The sequence below is a fragment of the Fukomys damarensis genome, unplaced genomic scaffold, assembly GCF_012274545.1.
Source record: "Fukomys damarensis isolate Sample0158 unplaced genomic scaffold, DMR_v1.0_HiC HiC_scaffold_17, whole genome shotgun sequence".
NCBI classification, from domain to species: domain Eukaryota; kingdom Metazoa; phylum Chordata; class Mammalia; order Rodentia; family Bathyergidae; genus Fukomys; species Fukomys damarensis.
Window position 1 is genome coordinate 80056571 of NW_022900929.1, and position 19852 is coordinate 80076422.

Genomic DNA, 19852 nt, shown 5'->3' on the forward strand with positions numbered 1-19852 from the left:
AACCCGTTCTCCCGCCGCGCGACGCCCGGGCACTTCCTCTTCCCTTCAAAGGTCGCGGCACGCGCTCGCCTCACTTCCGCTTGAGTCTGCCTCACTTCCGCCAGGACCGCCTCACATCCGGCCTGGGCCGCCTCACGTACTCCCAGGATTCCTGGGAGTTGTAGTTCGAGAGCCGCGCCGTTTCTCCCTGTCCTTTGCTTTCTGTCCCGGGAACCTTGTATCTCCACGTCCTCAGCCTCGCCGCGTCCCTCTCTCTCTTCTTGCCCCACGCTGGCTGTCCGTTGGACGCTCCGGGGCTCCGCGTCTCCTCCTTACCTCTCCAGTCTTCCGTCACTGCCTAGGAGAAGCCGCTCGCCCGCGCCTCTGCCATGCTGTCACCGTCCTGTAGTTTCACAGAGGAGCATGCTTGGACTGCAGTTGTCACTACCCCATTAATGTCACCTTCCTGCTCGGGAGGGGGCGGCGACTGTGCCCAAAGCTCCGGGAGGGAAGTAGGATTGGCCTGTAAGAGTTAAACTAGCAAAAAGCGAAAGATAATGAATGCAATTCTGGGGCTAAGGAGCAGTGACTGGAAAAGGGGCCTGGAAACCAGGGCGTAGATCTCGGAGCGACTGTAGTGGGCTTGCAGCTTGAAAGACAGCGGAGGAAGGAAGGTTTTGTCGGACGAGGAGGCGCAGTATTTAAAGGAAAGTGTTCAAGAAGCCCTCTGAGAGAGCTGTTCTTCGAGAATTTCTCCCGTTGGGCCAACCGAGGAACTTCGTAAGGTCATTCCGCACCCACGTCGCAGCCTGATGAACTGCCTTCCCTTCAAGTACAACTGCAGAGAGAACAGGAGAATGCACTGTTTAGGCTACGTGGAGCACTGAAGGCTGGCTTTCTGGTGTACATATATTTCTCCTGTGCTTGTGAACTTAGGTTAAAATCCGGTAAGACGCACACACAGAGAAAAATAGTATATGTGACCTCAGAAAAGTAGTAACATAAACATGTGGGCAAATTTGTATTTCTGGGCAACAGGCTTCAGTCAAATGGAGAATTCACAGCCCAGTGTGGTGGCGCACACCTGTAATCCCAGCACTCTGGGAGGCTGAGGCAGGAGGATGGCTAGTCTGAGCCTGGCCTGAGCAAATTAATAGTATCCAGTCTCAAAATACAGAATGAGGAAACAGTTGGGGATGTGGCTCAGTTTGAAGGCCCTGGGCTCAATCTGCAGTACCAAAATGCATACATTCTTAAGTACAGGGCCAGTGCCCATGGCAGGCCCGTCTGGTACCCATCCCATCCCATCCTAAACTACCGTGTGTGTCACCTCTCTGCGCCCTCGCCTACCCGATGTTCACAGCTGCACTCTGGACGTGCTTTCTCCACACGCTGGACTCCAGGGTACTAACCTCTCATGGCTCTCTCCTTTCCAGTCTCCCGGGTGAGTCTTTCTTCACCTGCGCCCAGTGGGAGGATTCTGGCGGTGCTACCCCATCGCCCATCTAGTTCTTGTCCTGAGTTGGGACTGTCCAGCAGCCCTGTGGTGATGAAGACTCCAGGCCTGGGGTGTCCCGCACAGAAGCCACTGCTCACGTGCTGCTGCTGAACATTTGACATGTGCCTTGTGCAGCTGAAGAACCAAACGCTCGATTTAATCGGAAATAATTAGCCACAATGACAAATCCCCAGGGGACCCCCTTGGCCGGCTCCTTATTTCTGGGGCAAAGCCCTATACTTGCTGCGTTACCAGAGCTCCCCCTGGTGGATGCAGTGCGTATTGCAAGGATATATTTTTTGCAGTTAAATAAAAATTTGACAGACAGATCAGGGATCTTTTCCAGGTTTAGTTGCTCTAGCTGAAGAGTTTACAGGAGTTGGAGAAATTATGTCTCACCCTGTTAACTCCGCAGTAAGACAAGAGAGGAAGTTTAGCTGTGCTGCCAGGGTGCAGCAAACGCTGAGGACAGAATATGGAAACATACAGCAAATGTTTGAATTTTTAAGACATTTATTATAGTAAAAGACATCACCACGAATCCCCTTTGCTTTAAACACACGTATCCCATTCTTATTTCTACTTTCTGAAGCAGGTCTGGATGTCCTCATTCCTGAGTGCCTTTACAAGATGTGATCAAAAACACAGTGAATGGTGCTGCTGAGTAAAAACAGGATGCTGAGTCCTCATCTGCCGTATTCACTGGACCTGGTACCATGCTACCTCTGGCTCTCCCCCGAAGTCAAAGTGCCCATGGAGGCTGAATGCTTTGAATCAGTTCAGGACATGGAGGCAGCTATGGCAGCACAAGTAAAAGCCCTCGGGAAAGAGGACGCTGGAGCTGCTGCAGACAGTGGCGGGCACCATGGGATGTGTTCAAAGTGAGCAGAGGGTTTGGAGGAGGCTTAATGGCAATGTGTCTTTTACTGTAATGATTTTAAGAGATTAAACATTTAAGATGTTTTTCTATCACATTGTGCATCTTTTCAATTAGAGGATGTTATAGTGAGAGATGGAAAATTTGACCCAGAGAAACCAAGTGAGATAGTGAGCACCCCAAATCCTGGGGTAAATGCTGAATTCTATGAGCGACACTCGGACCACTCACGGGGTAAGGAAGCCAGGCAGCTTTCATGAGAGAGGAGGACATCGCTTCTGCAGGGACCCAGTTGGAACGGGAAAATTTAGAACAAATTAAAAAGAAAAGAAAAGTGCAATGAAAGGAGTCTGGAAAAGACTTTAAAAACATCTACTCTTTACAAGCTCATAAAATATTTAAGAAAATGTGTTCTTAAAACTTCCCTCAGCCATGTTTACCTGCCTGCTGACAATATTCTAAGGTGAATAGCCTATGGGTTGCTTTGGGGTTTTTCTTCTCAGAGGTTATGTTTGGTTTTTCTTTTTTATCAAAGTCATTTTCTATTTCCCCAGTGATTCACAGGCACTGTCTTATTGTATTTATTGGTTATCACCTGGCTAATTAGAAACTATATTTGTAAGAGTGTTGAAGAAAAATATGTTTTTGGTGAAAAAGTCACAATGCCGGTGTAGTGGAGTGGAAAAGACGTATGTTTAACCTGGGATTGAACCCAGATGCCATGCACACCGTCAGTAGCATGCGCACCCACACTATGGGAGAGCCACGCTGTGTTCAGGATTCGCAGCCTGCAGGGCTCCAGTCCACAGTGCCCATGCTCCAGAGCTGGGCGGATGGCAACACTGCACAGCCCAGTGTGTTCCTGCTGCCCCAGAATGCCTACTTCTGTCGGGACTGATCCCGGGGTTCGGGTCTCAGCCAAACAGTGCACTGTGTACTGTTTTTCTTTCTTCTGGTACTGAAACCAGGAGCTTATGGAGCTGCACTCCTAGCTCTCTTTATTTTATTGTATTATTTATTTATTTTGGTACCAGGGATTGAACCAAAGACCTTGTGCTTGCCAGGCAGGTGCGGTGCCACTGAGCTACATCCCCAGCCTTTATTTTATTCTAAGACAATGTCCTGCTGAGTTTCCCAGGCTGGCCTCGAACTTGGGATTCTCCGGTATAGCTGGGATTACAGGTGTGTGCTGCCACTCCCTGCACTGCTGTGTACCCAGGTTTTCACAGTCAGTACCTCTGTAATGTGGTAGGTGCAGGAGCAGAGGTGAGGGCAGACTTTAGCTTTTACTTTATAAACCTGCACAGTGATGAGTCTTCTATTTATCTGGCACTGGGAATCGAACTCAGGGCCTTGCACTTGCTAGGCAGGCACTGCCCCACTGAGCTACCTCCCCAGCCCTGAGTTTTAAAGTAAACTTTTTTTGTGTGGTACCAGGGATCAAACTCAGAACCCTGCGCTGGCCTGGCCCTAAAATAAACATCTATTACATAATTTAAAAAGAATTGCGGCTGCAGAATTGAACGAGAAAGGGCAGTGATCACAAAGATGAAGCACGCGAGGGCATCTGCCTTCTTTAACTGCAGGGGTGGCAGAGGAGGAGGGCATGGGGACGGGAGCATCACTTTCTAGCGTCTTCCGTTCATCCTCACGTGAGGAACTCTCAAAGACTGCAGTGAGGGAGCACCTGTGGCTCCTTCCTGAAGCAGGTGACAGATTCTGACCCATCAGCTGCAGAGCCATGGACCGCGCAGAATGCAGCCCTGTCTGCCTCTCACTCCCAGGACGTGGGGCACAGGTGCACATGGCGAAGGCTGGCTGAAGCGGGGCAGGGCCAGCAAGCTTTGCCCCCAGGGCTGCCCTCCGAGTGTGGACTCAGCACAGCACTTCCCGGAGCAGCTGGTCTGGGCCTCGGGTTCGGAGGAGCCTGCGGATGTGATGCGGATAGACTTGCTCAGAGAAGCCCTGACTCTCCACTGAATTCCAGTGGCTTTAAAGGAGGACGAGAAGCCAGGAGAGACGGAGACGGCGTGCACACCCTCCCCACCCACACACACCCTCCCTCTGCGTCGTGCGCCGAGGTGCCCTGTGCACTTGGGGCTTCCCTGCCCAAGTCCTCTCCGGATGCGGCACCCACTGGGCTTGTACCCCTGCCATGAGCAAAGGCAAACGTTTCCTTCACAATTCACCCAGTCCTTGATGACCAGCATCAGAAAACCAATACAACCAGCCTTTGCACTTTTCCAAAACATGCTAGAAAGGCTGGAAAGCTGCGTGAGAGCCTCGAGAACACAGGGACCCAGCACCGGCACACTAGCTATGGGGTCAACCTCACTGGAGAAGTCAGGCGATAATAAAAACGATCAATATTGACTTTTCTCAAATGTTTAATAAGCCTCAGTATGTCTAATGAAATATTTTAAAAACTAGGGTTGGCGATACAGGTCCGAGGTGAACCACTTGCCCAGCATGCTCAAGCTGGGAGATTGAGGCAGGAGGATCTCAAGGTTGAGGCCAGCAAGATGCCGTCAAACCAACCAACTCACCCACCAACCCAAAAAACAACAAAGAATCCAAGACTGGGAAGACTGTACGCCCCGCCTACAGACTGCCTCTGTCTCCTCTATGCACTGTACACATGCACAGGGGCACAAGGGTGCTTAGACGTCGTACGGGAGGAGGAGAAGGTGCGCTAATGCTGTTCCCACCGTCTTCTCCAGCACAGACCCAGCAAGTCAGCTCTAGACCCCAGCACCACCATCAGACCCACGACTGCAGCCCGGTCCCAAGTTCCCTCCACACAACATGGAGATTAACAACAAATCCTTATAAATTTGTATGACTGAAAAATTTTAAGTTGTAAGGGACAAAACCCTTTTGTTAAAGCCAGTACTTGAAAAGCATTCTGAGAGCCTCCAGTTTGCCAGCCTGCAGCCCGAGCACTGCCCGTCCTTTCCCGGGACCGGCGACGCCCAGGCTTCTGGGTCTGCCTGCTCCGGGGCCTGTATTTCATACCCAGCGGGTGGGAGTCTGGATCAGCTATCCCAGGATCTCTGCTGCTCCCACAGGGCCCGTGCAGGACCCAGGGCCACGTGTTCTTCCCAGGCACACTGGAAGAAGGCTTTCCACACACTCAGGTCCCCTTGCTTGCTGCCAACAGCCTTCTGCTGTGCCTCGAACCAGAAGCGGTAAGACCCCTTCCCCACCTCGGCAGCTGCCTGACTGGCTAACTCACCGATTTAGTCACATGAATGTCTCCACTAACAATAAAAGCCAAATACACTTTGTTTTTAGTTTTTTGGCATATATTTACAATAAATACTAATTTGTTTTCAAAGTACATAACTTTAACAATTTCAGAAAATGATCTAGCATGGGACAGCAGTTTAATGTGAAGCCTCTTGAGTAGTGATTAAGGAAAAATAGAACCATTTGAGGACAGGTAGCCTGACGGGAGATCAGAAAGGCAGGGTGATCGGCCAGAACTCATGCCAGCCTGCACCGCAAGGTAAAAACTCCACGTGGGAGATAGAAAAAGTACACATGCTTGCATAGTGCATTAATCGTAGAGAAGCTCAACAGTTCATCTTCATTTTCAATAGTTTAAATGAGTAGCATTTAAAACACATCACACAAAATTAAAGACTTGTGCATATATTTCAGATTCCAACATTAATGTCAAAAATACATAGTATGACTTTACATAAGATTTGTGCTACATTAGAACACTACAGACAAACATCACTTGAGTATTAAGGAAAACATTAAATAGTAAATAACAGAAACAAAATGTGTAAACACTAACTACAGGGCCTTTGCTATTGCAATGTGTCCAACGAAGTGGTTTCCACAGTCCGAGGGGCCGGGATGGGAGCGCTTTCCGCCTACGGTTCGGGCAAGGTTCGGGCCTCCTTGCCGGGAGCCCTCAGCGAAACTGGTCCAGGGCGGCGGGAGAGGGGCCACTGTCCTCACTGCCATTTGGTGCACGCCACGCTGTGTGGCTCTGTACCTCACACCCGGGCACTGAGCGAGCACTCCGACGTGTCACTCCCGGTCAGCATCGTGGTGAGAACCGGGGGTTCGTGGGCGACTCGGTGTAAGACTTGAGTTCGTATGCAGCACCGCTATCGACCTCCATGGACTTTCTAGAGAACAGGAGCCGCACGTCCCTGTGGAGGTAGATCTTTCCAGACTTAGAGCTCTGGAACCTGGGCAGGGAGAGAGAGAGAGAGAGAGAGAGAGAGAGAGAGAGGAGGGCGGAGGGAGAAGACAACATTTCAGGGAAGGAGTCTTTAAAACAAACCACCCGAAGTAGTTATAGTTCGAAAGGATAATCTACGCCAGTACAGTAAGAAGCAAGAATCAATCTTGCTACACCACGAAACACGCCAGCCCACGTGACGCTGCAGAGCTTACATTGTCAAAGCACGCGTTTCTAATGTAAACGGCTCTCCCTCCCTCTTCCCCTCACCCGGCTGCCTCTCCTCCATGACCTCGAGCGTGTGGCCTTCCTCTATGGCCTCACTGCGGTCTCTGTCAGCTTGTCAGACTGCCTGGGATCACAGCCCCAGCACTTTCTAGACACACAGATTGACCTGTTTTAGCAAGGCAGCCTCCTGTGATGTGGAGTAGATTAAAGTGGTCCCCACGCTTGGAAGTCACTAGCGGAAATTTAGCTTTGAGGAGAGTCACAGGCAGCACTGCGGTGGTCAGCAGTGACCAGCACCGAGAGTGGGGAGGGCGGGCAGTGAGATAGAATGTCCATCGAATTGTCCGCAAGCTCAGCCTGTGAAGGGCACTGGTTTTCCAGCACAGGCTCCCCTAGAACCTGGAGAGCATCGGGCCTCTGCTGGGTCTGAATTTCACTCTGGGGAATGCTGGTTCCCTACAAACTCCAAGAGCGCTCGGGACGGACGCCTGGCCTGAGGAACCCTGTGGCAAACACATGCAAGCAAAGGAAGGAAGCAGGCTTGGAGAGGATGGGTCAGATGAGGGTTAGCAGTCTAAACCCGCTCCAAGTCTGGGGCAGGCAGCATTTCCTTCTCCATCCCCTGTACGACTCTCGCCAGGCAGAGCAAGCTGGTTTCAAGGTGTTAGGTTGGGCTGGTGTGTCTGGGGAAAACTTTCACCTCCCCAAGGTTGCCAGCATGTAGATGCGCAGCGACAGGGCAGAAAGGCTCTCTGCTTGTGCTGGGTGACCAGGCTCCTTGCAGTAGGGAGCCAGTCAGAGCGTGTCCCTGAAGTGACGGACACCGTCCACAGCAGGACAGAGTGCTGCTAGACAGGGTGTGGGAAAAGGCCCCACTCTGCTCCCTGGTCCTGAGAGCTGCTCTAGGACAGGCCAAGCCTTACTCGAGACGCCAGCAGCCTGGGCCAGAGCGAGCGGCGGTTCTCACCACCTACAGCTCTGAGTGGGAGAGCTGGGGTGGCAGGAAAAGGCAATCCGATGGAATCACCAGGATATAACCTCGGAGAGCAGCTATATTGCCAGGGCTCCAAAGTCTGTGTCAGCATCAGATGTCCTGGCATCTGCTTCTGACTGAAATACCTGCCGAGACCCGGGTCAGCAGGGCCACGGAACTGCTTTAGGCGCGGTCACCGTGGTTTAATACAAAGTCTGACTCTGTCCTAACGTAGTACACCCCGCATTTCCCGCAGTGTCACCTCAGGTGGATGAGGTAGCGTAACAGGCGCTCTTCCGGGTGCCGGGCGCTGTCCTTGCCGACACTGCTCCGGGCCCCCGGCTTCACAGGCACGGAGAAGGTCCTCTGTCGGAGGAATGTCTGGTGGTTGGCCGGCATGCCCCGCAAGTCATACATCACAACAAACATCTTCACCACAGTCTTATTGGGGTTGAACAAGGTCTGAAGAGACAACAGAGAAACTATTCTTCAAGAGCAATGACACTGGTGTGAGTCAAATGGCGTCACCAAAATTAAACAGGCTTTTAACAGTAACAGATCCCAGCAGATGGGATTCGGGCTTACGGACTAAAGTTAACATCCAATACTGGTTTCAAAGGTTTGACCTCTTACTTCACAGTATTATAAAGTCCTGTAATGAATCAAAATCTTTAGTTACAAATTTCATATTAATAAAAAACAATAAGCAACTTTTCTCCTTTGGATTTTCAGAAATAGTTCTACTAGCTCAAACAAAACACACCCTTATTGGGTCAAAATATTCTAGTTCTGTGATTTCAAACTTTAGCTTTGCTAATGGCTATGAAGCACAAAATTCTAAAAGCAGAAATATTAAGTTTTCTCGCATTTTAATGGTGAGGAAACATTTTAAAAAATAACAATACAAGTTCAGTAAAACTAGAATTTTTTGGTGTTTTAGTACATATAGCAGTAGAACTAAAAGTGCTCAAAGGAGAGACCTTTCTACTTGAAATTCTTTTCAAATTCATAAAACACATCTCATTAATTATTAAATCCGAAGTAGGATAATAATACTTTGTGTTCTCATACTCGAAATCATTTCAAAATTCATAGCAACATTAGTTTTTGGCTTTGCTTTTTTGGTAGTGGGGATCGAACTCCGGTCCTTGCACTTGCGAGGCAGGGTGGTGCCACCACTGAGCTAAATCCCCAGCCGTCACTAGTTTTTTGTTTTTTTGTTTTTTTAATTAATATGATTATAGCTCAAAATGTGAGTCCTTAGTGGAGACTGAATTGATTCAGTGGGTTCTTGGCTACAGATAATTGAAAGAAAAACTTTCAAGAGCACTGGTTTTTAAAGGAACCTGTGAACTACGGTCTAACTGACCAAGTCACCAACACCTCAACAGGTCAGTTGGCACCGTGCTCTCAGCAGCTCACCCTTGGCACTGGGCATCACTCACGGAATCATGAAAATATATCAGCCTTCTGATCCAATCTCACAATCTAGTGAGTCTTCCAGTTAGGGCTAATACATTCGACACCCATAACCAGCAAGCAGGAGTTCAAGCCATGATTACACAGGACTGAACATGGAAGGGATGAAGCCAAGTTTCACGGTTACAATTAACCACTCGGGCTGTGTTCACCCAAGCGAGCTTTGTGTCGGGTCAGCATGTCGCTGACAATCCCAGCTGGCTGGCAGGGACCGACAGGACAGAGGTCGCCACTCCTGTCATGCAGGGGTCCAGTGGACAGAAGCCACACCTTACTCCGCAGTGCCTGCTGCTCAGTAAACACTTCTGCGTGCCACTGTTTCACTTTGCACACACATGCGGCCACCCACAGTGCTGGCAATCGTGGGCAATCGTGAGAGGCCCAGGGTCACAGAACACCTGTAGGACCAGGCCAGCCCCAAGTGCCGGGCTCTGGGTGACTCTGCAGTCTCTCAGCTCCAGACAAGACCTGAGCAGACCTGGAGGCGAGCGAGGTTGCCCTGGGCCAGACTGCACTGTGCAGGGCCTTCATGCCAGGCACCAGGCAGTGCATCTGAGTATACCAGACCAGGTGACCAAAACTGCTCTGGGCAGAGGGGCTGGACAAAAGGGCTGAGGCCTTCTCTGCCTGACACTGGTCAGACTAACGTCTCTAGTTAGGGTCCTCATCTTGCCAGAGTGAATCATTTCACCAGGGACATCATCATTTTGTGCTCCGGGTTTTCCTGCCAAAGCAGTACGAGTATTTGGGGAATCTCAATACGGCTTCTCACAGTAAAGAGAAGGCACTGGTCATGCTCAGTCCTAATTATACTGAAAATAGCTTTCTTTACGTTGTGCAGATGGTCAGACTATTTCTCTAAAGCATTCACCTTGATTAACCTATTAATGCTTTCCTTCTATGGTGCTCCCCAAAAGGCAATTCCTGGGCAGAGCAGGGACACTCCAAACCAAGCTGCCGCCCCACTGTTACTTACCAAAGTCGTTGCAGCAGCAGTAGCAGGAGAAAGGGCTAAGTTCTACATGTGTGTGAGAGAATGATTATTGCAATTGTAGGCTAGAAAACACATACCACTTGTATTGTTCCTGAAGGAGGTACTCGGTAACCCCTTTTACCAAGGGACTCTAAAGTAATCACACCCTTGAAATAAAAGAAGACAAATTGAGTACACACTGATGCAAATGTACACAGGACTAAAATAACACATCATGTAATTACAAAACTGCAGAATTCTATTTCTACAGAAAACGTTCAGATAGAATTAACAGAGATACATTCTACCAATATGAAACAGTAAGGCTCCCACCCTGAGGAAACAACTTATTGTCCTTCCTGCAGACCCTGCACAGGTAGGAGCAACACCAACAGCCCACTGCTGGAGACTCCCACTGAGATGGAAGACAAAAGGCAAGGTTCCTAACCAAAACGGAAACACAAGAAAGGCAGAGGTTATCGGGGAGCGAGGGGACGAAGAAGCAAAACACCATTTGTTCTTTGGGCAGTAGCGAGAGTGGAAGGCGTGTGTCTCTGCAGAAGTGAGCAAGGCTTTAGTCAAGGAGTTAAGTGACGTTGGAATCTGACTTGGAAAGAGAGAAGAAAAGGAGAAATAAAGAACAAAAGAGAGAAAAGAAAGCAAGCAAGCAAGGAAGAAGAGAAATGGAAAGGAAGGGAGGGAGGGGGGAGAAAGGGAAGGAGGAGACAGTGCAGGACGGGGAGAGCGACAAGGGGGAAGGTTATCCAGGAGTCTGCGGCTCGGGTCTGGTAATTTACAGAGGAGATGCTCAAGACAAAAAATGAGAAAAAAAGAAGGTTTAATCAGAAAATTTCAAGACTGGTTTGCTCTACATAAAAGCCAGCAAAGCTCATTTCCCAAGGGTTAACTGTTTCTTCAGAAATAATTTTATGCCATGTTATGTCTTAATCTGGACCTTCTGAAACTATTGCTTTTTAGCCATTTACTTACTAAGAGATTTAAGAAACCAAATTGATTTTAAATCAGAACACAATGAATTAAAGGCCAACAAGCTATAACGGGAGTCAAGGTTGTAGCTAAATCCAGGGGCATTTTAGGAGAGGACTCTCACAGGGGTGATTGCGAATCCCCAGGAGGCCTGGTCCCCAAACAGCAGCAGCCACCGGGGGTGTGCAGGTGCACACTGAGCAGGGTCCTGCCTCTCCCCTCTCTCCCCAGAGCCCACCCTGCAGGCCCCAGGGCTCCCTGCATGACACTGCACAGACATTAGGACATTAACGTTGGAGGAACACAGCTGTAGGAGGCCGAGTGGTTTCTCTGAGAACTCCAAACATTGCCCAAAAAAGTGTAAGTTTAAACAATAAACAAAAATGAATGCGTGAAACTTCTCAACAGTCAGGGGCCGGATGTCTGCAGGTGGTAACTGTGATCATTCATCCTTCGCTAGCTTTAAAGAAGAGTCCCCTCTGCTTCTTGAACCGGGTGACACTCCTCTCTGGAGCGGTCAGTGGTAACTGGAGTAACCACGCCCAAACATGCCAGCCTCGTCAGCCTCGTCAGCCTCGTCAGCCTCGTCAGCCTCGTCAGCCTCGTCAGCCTCGTCAGCCTCGTCAGCCTCGTCAGCCTCGTCAGCCTCGTCAGCCTCGTCAGCACAACTGCGAAACAGGGCGAGCCCATCAGCGCCATCTCTGTTGGGTCTGGAAGGGGCAAGGGCTGGGGGCAGCAAGGAGGGACGGATGGGAAGGAAGGTGAGGTTCCAGCTCTGGAATCTGCACCTGAGCGAGTGCACAGCGCTGAGACTCTGTGCAGTGAGCACACCTGTGCTGGGGGCTTTCGGGGGGGATGACGCTGGAAAGACACACGGCTCTCCACATCCAACTACATCAGACGGTCACTTAAGGGCTGACGAGGGTGTCAGAACCTGAACCTTTGACACCACTCCACAGCCAGCGAGCCTCCCAGGTAGGCGGCAACACAGGGACCCGCTGTGCGCCACAAACGCGACGCCCTCCTTCTCCTAGTTCCAGCAGAGCCCTGCGGAGAGCTCTCCACAGGGCAGCCCACTGTCTCCTCCCCACCAGCCCACACTCCAAAGCCGGCAGGCAGAGCTCCTACTGCACCGCACCCCTCGCTTCCAATAGGTGCACTTCTGAGGGCTTCACAGGGTCACAGTGGTAACCAAGAAAACATAAATGGGCACAGAAAGACCTAAGTTTAGGGCAACACTGCAAACCAATTTCCAAATAATATAAGACCACCTGGAGCACTGGCAAATTGGAAATTTAGGAAGTTACTGGGAAATTATTTGGAATTTTATTAATATTGTTACATTTGTTAATTTTTACTTTAATAATTTCATCATTTTAGTTGGCCAGCCTATTAGTCATTCCTAGAGAGTTACCACATTTAATATAAAAATAGAAACCCATTTTCTTCTGAGATTTTAAGATAGAATAGTAAAGTTAAGGTTAACTAAATTTGGTTAAAACCTTACACAAAAACTACTCAAATGACTGTGGAATGAAAAGTAGACAAAAGGACCGGGATGTAGCTCAGCAGCACCATGCCTGCCTGGCAAGCAAGGGAAGCTAAAAGAACACCTTGATCTGGTTCATTGCACATGGGAGGAGATGGACCCGGCCCCGGCCCTACTCTGGCCCTGCCCTGCCCTGACCTGTGCGGGACAGCACCTCTGCCGGTCTCCACGCAGGTGTCAGAGCGCAGGCACACGGCACGCAGAGTGCTGAGCCCCGACTCCTGACTGGAAAGCCCCGAGAGCGCTGAATCCCCGCTGAAGGGAGCACTGAGTGAGAAGATGCCACCGTCTGCACACCACAAAGAGCGCTCCTTGCGCCCATCATTGGCACCATCTGCCACGAGAGCCCCAAGTTATCACAGTAACACGCAGGGTTCTGTGGTCTGTGACGTGTGCTGTCTTCAAATACAACCAGTCCTTTGAAAGCAGACTAAATAACACTGCTTGAAGAAGAACTTAATTTTATTAATTTACACTAGGAAAGACTTTTGGTCTAAAATTGGGATCAATTGCTTGCAAAAGGAACCCATTCTAGTTCATAAAATGACGACTTAGAAAAACTGATATAAAACTTAGGATAGTTGTTTGAAGATCATCATCAGAGAAAAGGAAGCCAGGGCTTCTCACAGCGATGAACGGACACAGCAACTTGGATTACCGTCCTAGTCTGTTCAGAATCTGAGCCCTCTACACGTGCTTCTGTACTTTCTGGGGCCCAGTGACAGAACCGTTTTATCGCCTCCTCTTTCGTTTTTAGGATATCAAACACGTCAAATGATTAATACTATTTTTTTTTAAAAGCAAGCTCAGGGCCAGGATTTAGCTCAGCGGTTCCACCGTCTGCCTTGCAAGCACAAGGACCCAAGTTTGATCCCCAGTACCAAAAAAATGAGCAAGATCAAATTTTCCCTGGCTCACAAATTTCACATGACAGTGTGTATTTGGGCTGGTTCCTGGCCAGCCCACCCATTATCAGGGACCTGAGCTCCGCGAGCCCTCACCACAGGGCAGCACACAGCCATCCACGTGGGAGCCAGCCCGCGCTCCAGCAGGACTCGCGCCCTCTCACTCATCCTGTGACAGTGGGCAGTCTCTGGGCACGGGGCCAGCAGGCAGGCTGAGATCGATGGCAATACTACTGGAGGGGAAAACCTCCGAGTCTGTGGGGCCCCTCCTCACGGCTCTGACAATGAAAGACACTGTCGCCGGCATTCTTGGGAACCCTGAAGGTAGGACAGGAGCCACTGGCCCAGGTGGGAAGGTGGGAAGGCGGGAAGGCAGGTAGGTCAGACCCAGGCTGCACTGATCTGTGTGTTTGCAAAGACCTGGCAGCAACGTGGATGTGGCTCCTCTGACACCATGCCCTGCAGGAAGGGGGACACGCGCAGGGGCTCGGCCTCAGTTTCTGCAGCTGAAGTCCTGTGATTTGTGATCCATCAGGATGAGAAATGGGAAAGGAGAAAGCATAGGAGGGAAGGTTCGTGCCTGTGTGATGGAGCAAGTCGGAGGTCATGGAAGCCATACGCTGCGCACCCTCTGCCTGAGCCTGGCCTGTTCTCCCGTGAGAACATGCTTCACTCTCATGCACTGCTCCCAAATGTTTAAAGCCACACATCATTAGGTTGCCTGATTCTAGCAAAAGAAGAAAAATTTAAAAATACTTGCCATATAAGGAGAGGGGGCGTTGTCATCAGAAACACTGTAGAAGGACACCTCCACCGGGAGGGTCAGGTGGGTGGGGCAGAACACGCCACTGGCCCCCACCTCGGCAGTAAAGCCGTCCACCACCCCGAGGGGGTCTAAACGGAAGTTCAGAACAGACTCCTGCAAGACAGCATCACAGGGGAAGGTCAGATGCACTGCCATGCTGTCTGGTGCTGTGCAGTGCTCCCTCCCAGGGCCACTGCCCTCCTGCGACCGTCCGTCTCCTACCAATTTCTACTCTGAGTTTGGCCCCTCCTCGCCATTCCAGCCAACATGAGTTCTCCTGGAACCTCACCATTTGTTGTATTTCATTGTTTAGTATGGAAATTTGGTATCTCTAAGCAAAAAATATGCTCTGAACTGGGAATGGTGGTGCATGCCTATAATGCCAACTACTCAGGAGGCTGAGGCAGGAGGATCAAAAGTCTGAGATCAGCCTGTGCAACTTAGGCAGACTGGACTCCCTTGTCTTTCCAGTGGTTGCTGGTGTCACACTGGACTGAACTAGTGGAAGAAGACAATCACAGGACAGATGCGCTGAGGGCACAGAAGGAGGTTATGCAATAGAAAACTCTGAATGAGAGAGAGCGAGAAGGTGGCTGACTCCCCACAGTCACCGGATGGCTGGCCTGTGTGGCTGCTTCTCTGGGCCAGTGTGTTACGGACCCACCAGGGGCCATGTCAATAGTCAGCTCTTCTCAGCATGTTACAGCGAGGAGCCTCTGTCCTGCTGCACGAAACACAGCCAAGGTGAGTGTGACATGCAAGTCTCCCAGACTGCCACACCTTCTCTGCCACCGATCATCGGACTCACTAAGAAATATCTTCTGTACCTTACTGAAGACAGAACCAAATTCATTACGAAAAGAAGCTGGGAGCCAGAGAGCCACACAACCTCTGCACATTTTCCCTAGTGTGCACACAGCTACCCAAACAGAACCTGCTAACAGCAGACCTGATGTGAGGGTCCCGAAGCCTCTCCTGCCCCTCAGGCTGTGCGTGTGTGAGGGGTGCTCTCCCCACCAGCCTCATGGCAGTGTGAAGGTGCAGAATGCCTGGCTCTCTCAGTGTGGTCTACAGGGTTTTCTGAACCCAGAACTCCGCACATGCTGGCAAGCTCGGCCACTGAGCTACAGGCCCAGTTCTTTCCATTTTATTCGGTCTTATCTTAATTGTTTTTGAGACAGGGTCTTGCTGGGGTGCCCAGCTTGGCCCTGAACTCTGGATGCTTCTGCCTCAGTCTCCTGAGCAGCTGGGTCTACAGGTGTGCACCACTGGCACCTGGTTGCAGTTTTCGTTCTAAGACACAGGAATGGTGCGTTCGGCCTCTCAGAACTGAGACTCTATGGTGTTAAAAGAGTCAATTTAACAAAAGTTTCTTTTTATTTCTCCTAAAACTGTGAAAGATAGTTTCAAAATTAAAATAATTCTAAAGAATACAATATTGGCAACCCTGGTAAAGCTTAATTTATGTTAATTAAAAATACAAAATTTAAATTATTTCTTCTAAAAACATACCAATTAAAATGTCATTTATAGGTTTGCATTTAAGGTTATTTCGATAACTGAGCTCATGATATATTTGATGATAGGCACAAGTATTCATATAAACAAAGAGGCATGTGCATCAGTTGGGCATAGTGCACACCTGTAATCCCAGCACTCTGCGAGGCTGAAGCAATAAGGCTGCAAGTTGGAAGGCCAGCCTGGGCAACTTGGGATACTTCGTGAGACCCTGTCTCAAAATTAAAAATTAAAAAAAGGGCTAGGGATGTAGTTCAGGGCGAGGGTCTTGAGTTCAATACCCAGTTACCCTTCTCCATGCAAAGTACACGTACCAGATCTTTAAGCACCTGACAGATCCAGACTTGGAGAGAAGTTACTCACAAGAGAGAGGCCCTCTGACCTTGGGAATCAATGTCCCAGGCCAGCGGCTGCTGTCAGCCCTCAGTCACTCTTCCCGGGCCTCAGGCCAGTCGTTGTGTTGTCCCTCACTATGCTCCCCGGGCTGGCCTCTGACTCCTGGGTCCTGCGGCCTGCCTGCCTCACCCAGGAGGCCCAGCAGCGGCCCGAGGACTGAGGCAGCTGTGCAGCTCGGAAGTCACGGCCTCACCTCTCCTGGGCCAAGCTGCCTCTCCACCGCCATCCACAGCTATCCACCCCAGGGATCACTGTGACCGCCCTGCCAACTCCCCTTCCCGGGAAACCAAACCAAACCAAGCCAAAAAAGTAAATCCAAGTGGAAATCCTTTGGAAAAGACACTTGATTTACTTCTTTTAAACAAAGAAAATTTTACAAAGACATAAGTAATACCCTTAACTCAGTTAAGAAACTTCAACTCTTAAAACAGCTTCAAGTCACATTACCTCAAAATTCCCTAGGAGACTCAGACTTGTTACAGATGGAGCGCTAGAACTCAAAAAAGGCTTTTCGTGAATATGTTGGTCATCTTCAATGTTTAAACATGGTCGAGGACTATTAAAAAAATAAGCAAAAAAATAAAGCCATTAATCACAACAGTTTCTTGTTTACATCGTATAAAATTAATTTATGTGAATTCGAACAATTTTACTCTAAGTACCATAATGACATTAATATCAAACTTTAAAATATAAAACTGTTAGCTTAAAATTTATATTTAACTATGTCTGCCTACCCACCTCTCTACTTGCTACCTGTCACATGGAGGCACCCGTTAATGCAGACTTGTGCCAAGTGTGAACTAAAGTGTTACCCGAGGGCTGGGGACATAGCAAAGCGAGTAAACGTCCAGCACATGGGAGGCCTTGGCTTTGATCGCTGGCACCAAAATAAATAAATAAGTAAAATAAAATTGCCAACATGGAAAAAAACTGTCAAGGGTTTTTTTCTGCAATGGAATTCAAGTTAAGGTTAATGACCAAACATATATAAATGTACTTAAATGTCAGAGCAGGCCACTCATGCAGCTGTGACCGCATCAGTTTCTCCCTTATGCTCAGTAACCCAAGTGCAGAGCACCGTGCTGAAGACCAGTCCTGTTGTCTCTGTCTTTCACCAACATCGCTCACTGTAAGAGGCTACAAGTTTGCGCAACTATTTCATACTCACAAATTGACTTTAAGATAGATACCTTCTAGATGATAAGCTTTTCAGATGTAGTAATGAAGAATCCGGATCAAAGCAACCTGACTGTGCTTTTCTCTGAGGAACCTAAGGTCAAAATAATAATTTGTGACATTAAAAGACTGTCATTCTTTCTCGACCTGATAAAATACTTTTCAAAAAAATGTTATGCATATCTTTAATATAACGTCTCCTAACAGCTTACTTCAAAATAATGCTGTTTATTACATATTTACCCTACATTCTCATTTTATTAGCTAGTATAGAAAAAAAAGGATAATTAATAAAGGCACTCACTTTAGGTTTCAAGGGTTTAAGAATGGGAACCACTTTTTGCTAAAACTAGACTTCATGTGGAGCTCCTACTTTAAATTGTGTAGACTTCTCTATGGGGGTAGGCGGGATAGGAAAGCACGAGCTTGCGCACGGCCCACGGCACTGCTGCCTCCATCTGTCCTGTGCCCGTCCCGCCCACTGCCCCAGCCCTGGGAAGCCGAGGACCCAGAGGACAGGCTGGGAAGCAGCACTGTGGACTCCCAGACCACGTGGCATCTGGGCAACCACTGCCTACCTCAAAACACTCTCAAACGCAAGATCCAGGTGTAAATTAAAGACAAAATCATGTTGAACAGGAAAGTTAGACAGATCTGTCTTTAGAATATTAAGTCTGTATAGAATATGTGACTCACAGGTGATACTAGAAATCCTACACATCCCATCTCTGAGTCGTCTGACTCTACCACACTTATTTATTGTGGTTAGAACTCAGTTACAAAATTTTCAACTTAAACGCTGATGCCTTCAATTCTGGAAAGTTCTCATTCTTTCTAATATAGAATTCTCCTTATTCCATCTCATCCTCCTTTTGGAAGCAGCTGGGTCTATCCTTTTTTCCATTTTTGTACCACATTCTAGGTGCTTTCTATCTGTCTCTTATTCAGCGGAGTTTTGTTCCGCTGATTCTAGGCGACTACCTCTTCCATCCGAGCGTGTGTGTGTGCATTCTTCAGGACCGTGTTCTTCCTATCTAGGGTCTATTTATTTCCTTTTCACATCAGCACGTTTTTTCATCTTAATTTCCTCTCTTTGCCTTCTTTTAGCTCTACAACATTTGAAGGAGAATTGTTTGTAACTCGCTTTCAGGCTACTCTAACAGGGTTCAATCCTTGAACCCTCCCATTTCTTGCTCCTGCTGATTCTTTAAAGGTGCTGTGAGATCATTTTCACAAGAGGTGATTTTTAAGAAAATAATTTCCTGGCAACCTGGTGTAGAGATATGGGGGCTGCACGCTTCCTCTGCTGGCCGCAGCGACTTTTATGGGATTGAATTTAAAACCCTTTAAACAGTTTTCAATTAAAATTCAAATAAAATGACTTGCAAACATTTCAGATGTTTGCAGGTATTCAGCATGAAAGAAGAGAAAAAACATTTACGGGACTTGAAAGAAGAGGCAATCCAGTTCGGGGGTGAAAGGCTCGGGTTGAAGTTCCGTCCAGGGAATGAAAGTTAGGCTTTTGCCAGACACTTGAGTATTTCAGTGCGGTCCTCTGTGAGGAAGAGAATCACTGTTCAGTGGTGACATTAGTACAGCTTTTGCCGCCCATGGCCTGGGCGCTGAGTCTCCAGACCCATCCCTAACACGCCTGCATCCTCTGTCCCCACGCAGGTTAACATCTCTGCCTGTGCCCGGTCTTTCCCCTCAGAAAACAACACCTGTGTTTTTGTTTTTCTGTAATATGCTGCGGATGTTCTAAGGTATGCCCAAACAACTGCCTTACTACATAGGTACCCAGATGGGCCTGGGACGTAGCCCAGTGGTGCCACCAGCTGCCTCGAAAGCACAAGGACCTCAGTTCAATCCCCAGTACCAAAAAACAAATGTATGTACCCAGAATCCATCAAATAGATTAGTACTTAATTTGTAAAAATCAACTACCTGGGAAGAAAAGAAAGTCAGTATGACATTTTAAAATATAAAGAAAGCTATGTCAACAGCCATTTTCAGAGGGCTCAATTTGGATACAGGAACATCAGAAATAAACCCTGAAATACACACTGCAGTTGAAAACACTGTGATTCTGATGAGATTTAAGAAACACGCAAGGCAGGCATGGTGCCATGTACTTACCTGTAATCTCAGCTCTTTGAAAGGCTGAGGCAGGAGTGTCACTTGAGCCTAGGAGTTTGAGGCCAGCCTGGCAGGGCAACATAGAAAGACCTTGTCTAAAAAAAAATTATGAGAGTAAAAAAGTGGGAGAGAGGGAGAGAGAGAGAGAGAGAGAGAGAGAGGGAGGGAG

The 19852-nt window shown here is 48.6% G+C and overlaps 1 protein-coding gene across 7 annotated transcripts in view; it reads right to left on the reverse strand.

Annotated features, from left to right (window-relative positions):
• Positions 1-5406: 5406 nt before the first annotated feature.
• The window catches only part of Fam214a (family with sequence similarity 214 member A), a 56287-nt gene continuing 41841 nt past the window's right edge, over positions 5407-19852 (reverse strand). Inside the window, exons 6-12 of one of the 7 annotated variants that reach the window (XM_010609060.3) lie at positions 18989-19102; positions 17562-17641; positions 16816-16924; positions 14410-14568; positions 10307-10375; positions 8019-8218; positions 5408-6562 (exon numbers count right to left, since the gene is read on the reverse strand). In XM_010609060.3, the coding sequence (XP_010607362.1) occupies positions 6409-6562; positions 8019-8218; positions 10307-10375; positions 14410-14568; positions 16816-16924; positions 17562-17641; positions 18989-19102 (885 nt within the window). In that variant the 3' untranslated portion in view covers positions 5408-6408. Of the gene's footprint in view, positions 6563-8018; positions 8219-10211; positions 10376-11730; positions 11779-11837; positions 11864-14409; positions 14569-16815; positions 16925-17561; positions 17642-18988; positions 19103-19852 lie in introns of those variants that run through there. The other 6 variants (XM_010609063.3, XM_010609062.3, XM_010609061.3 and 3 more) reach the window with 6 other exon arrangements.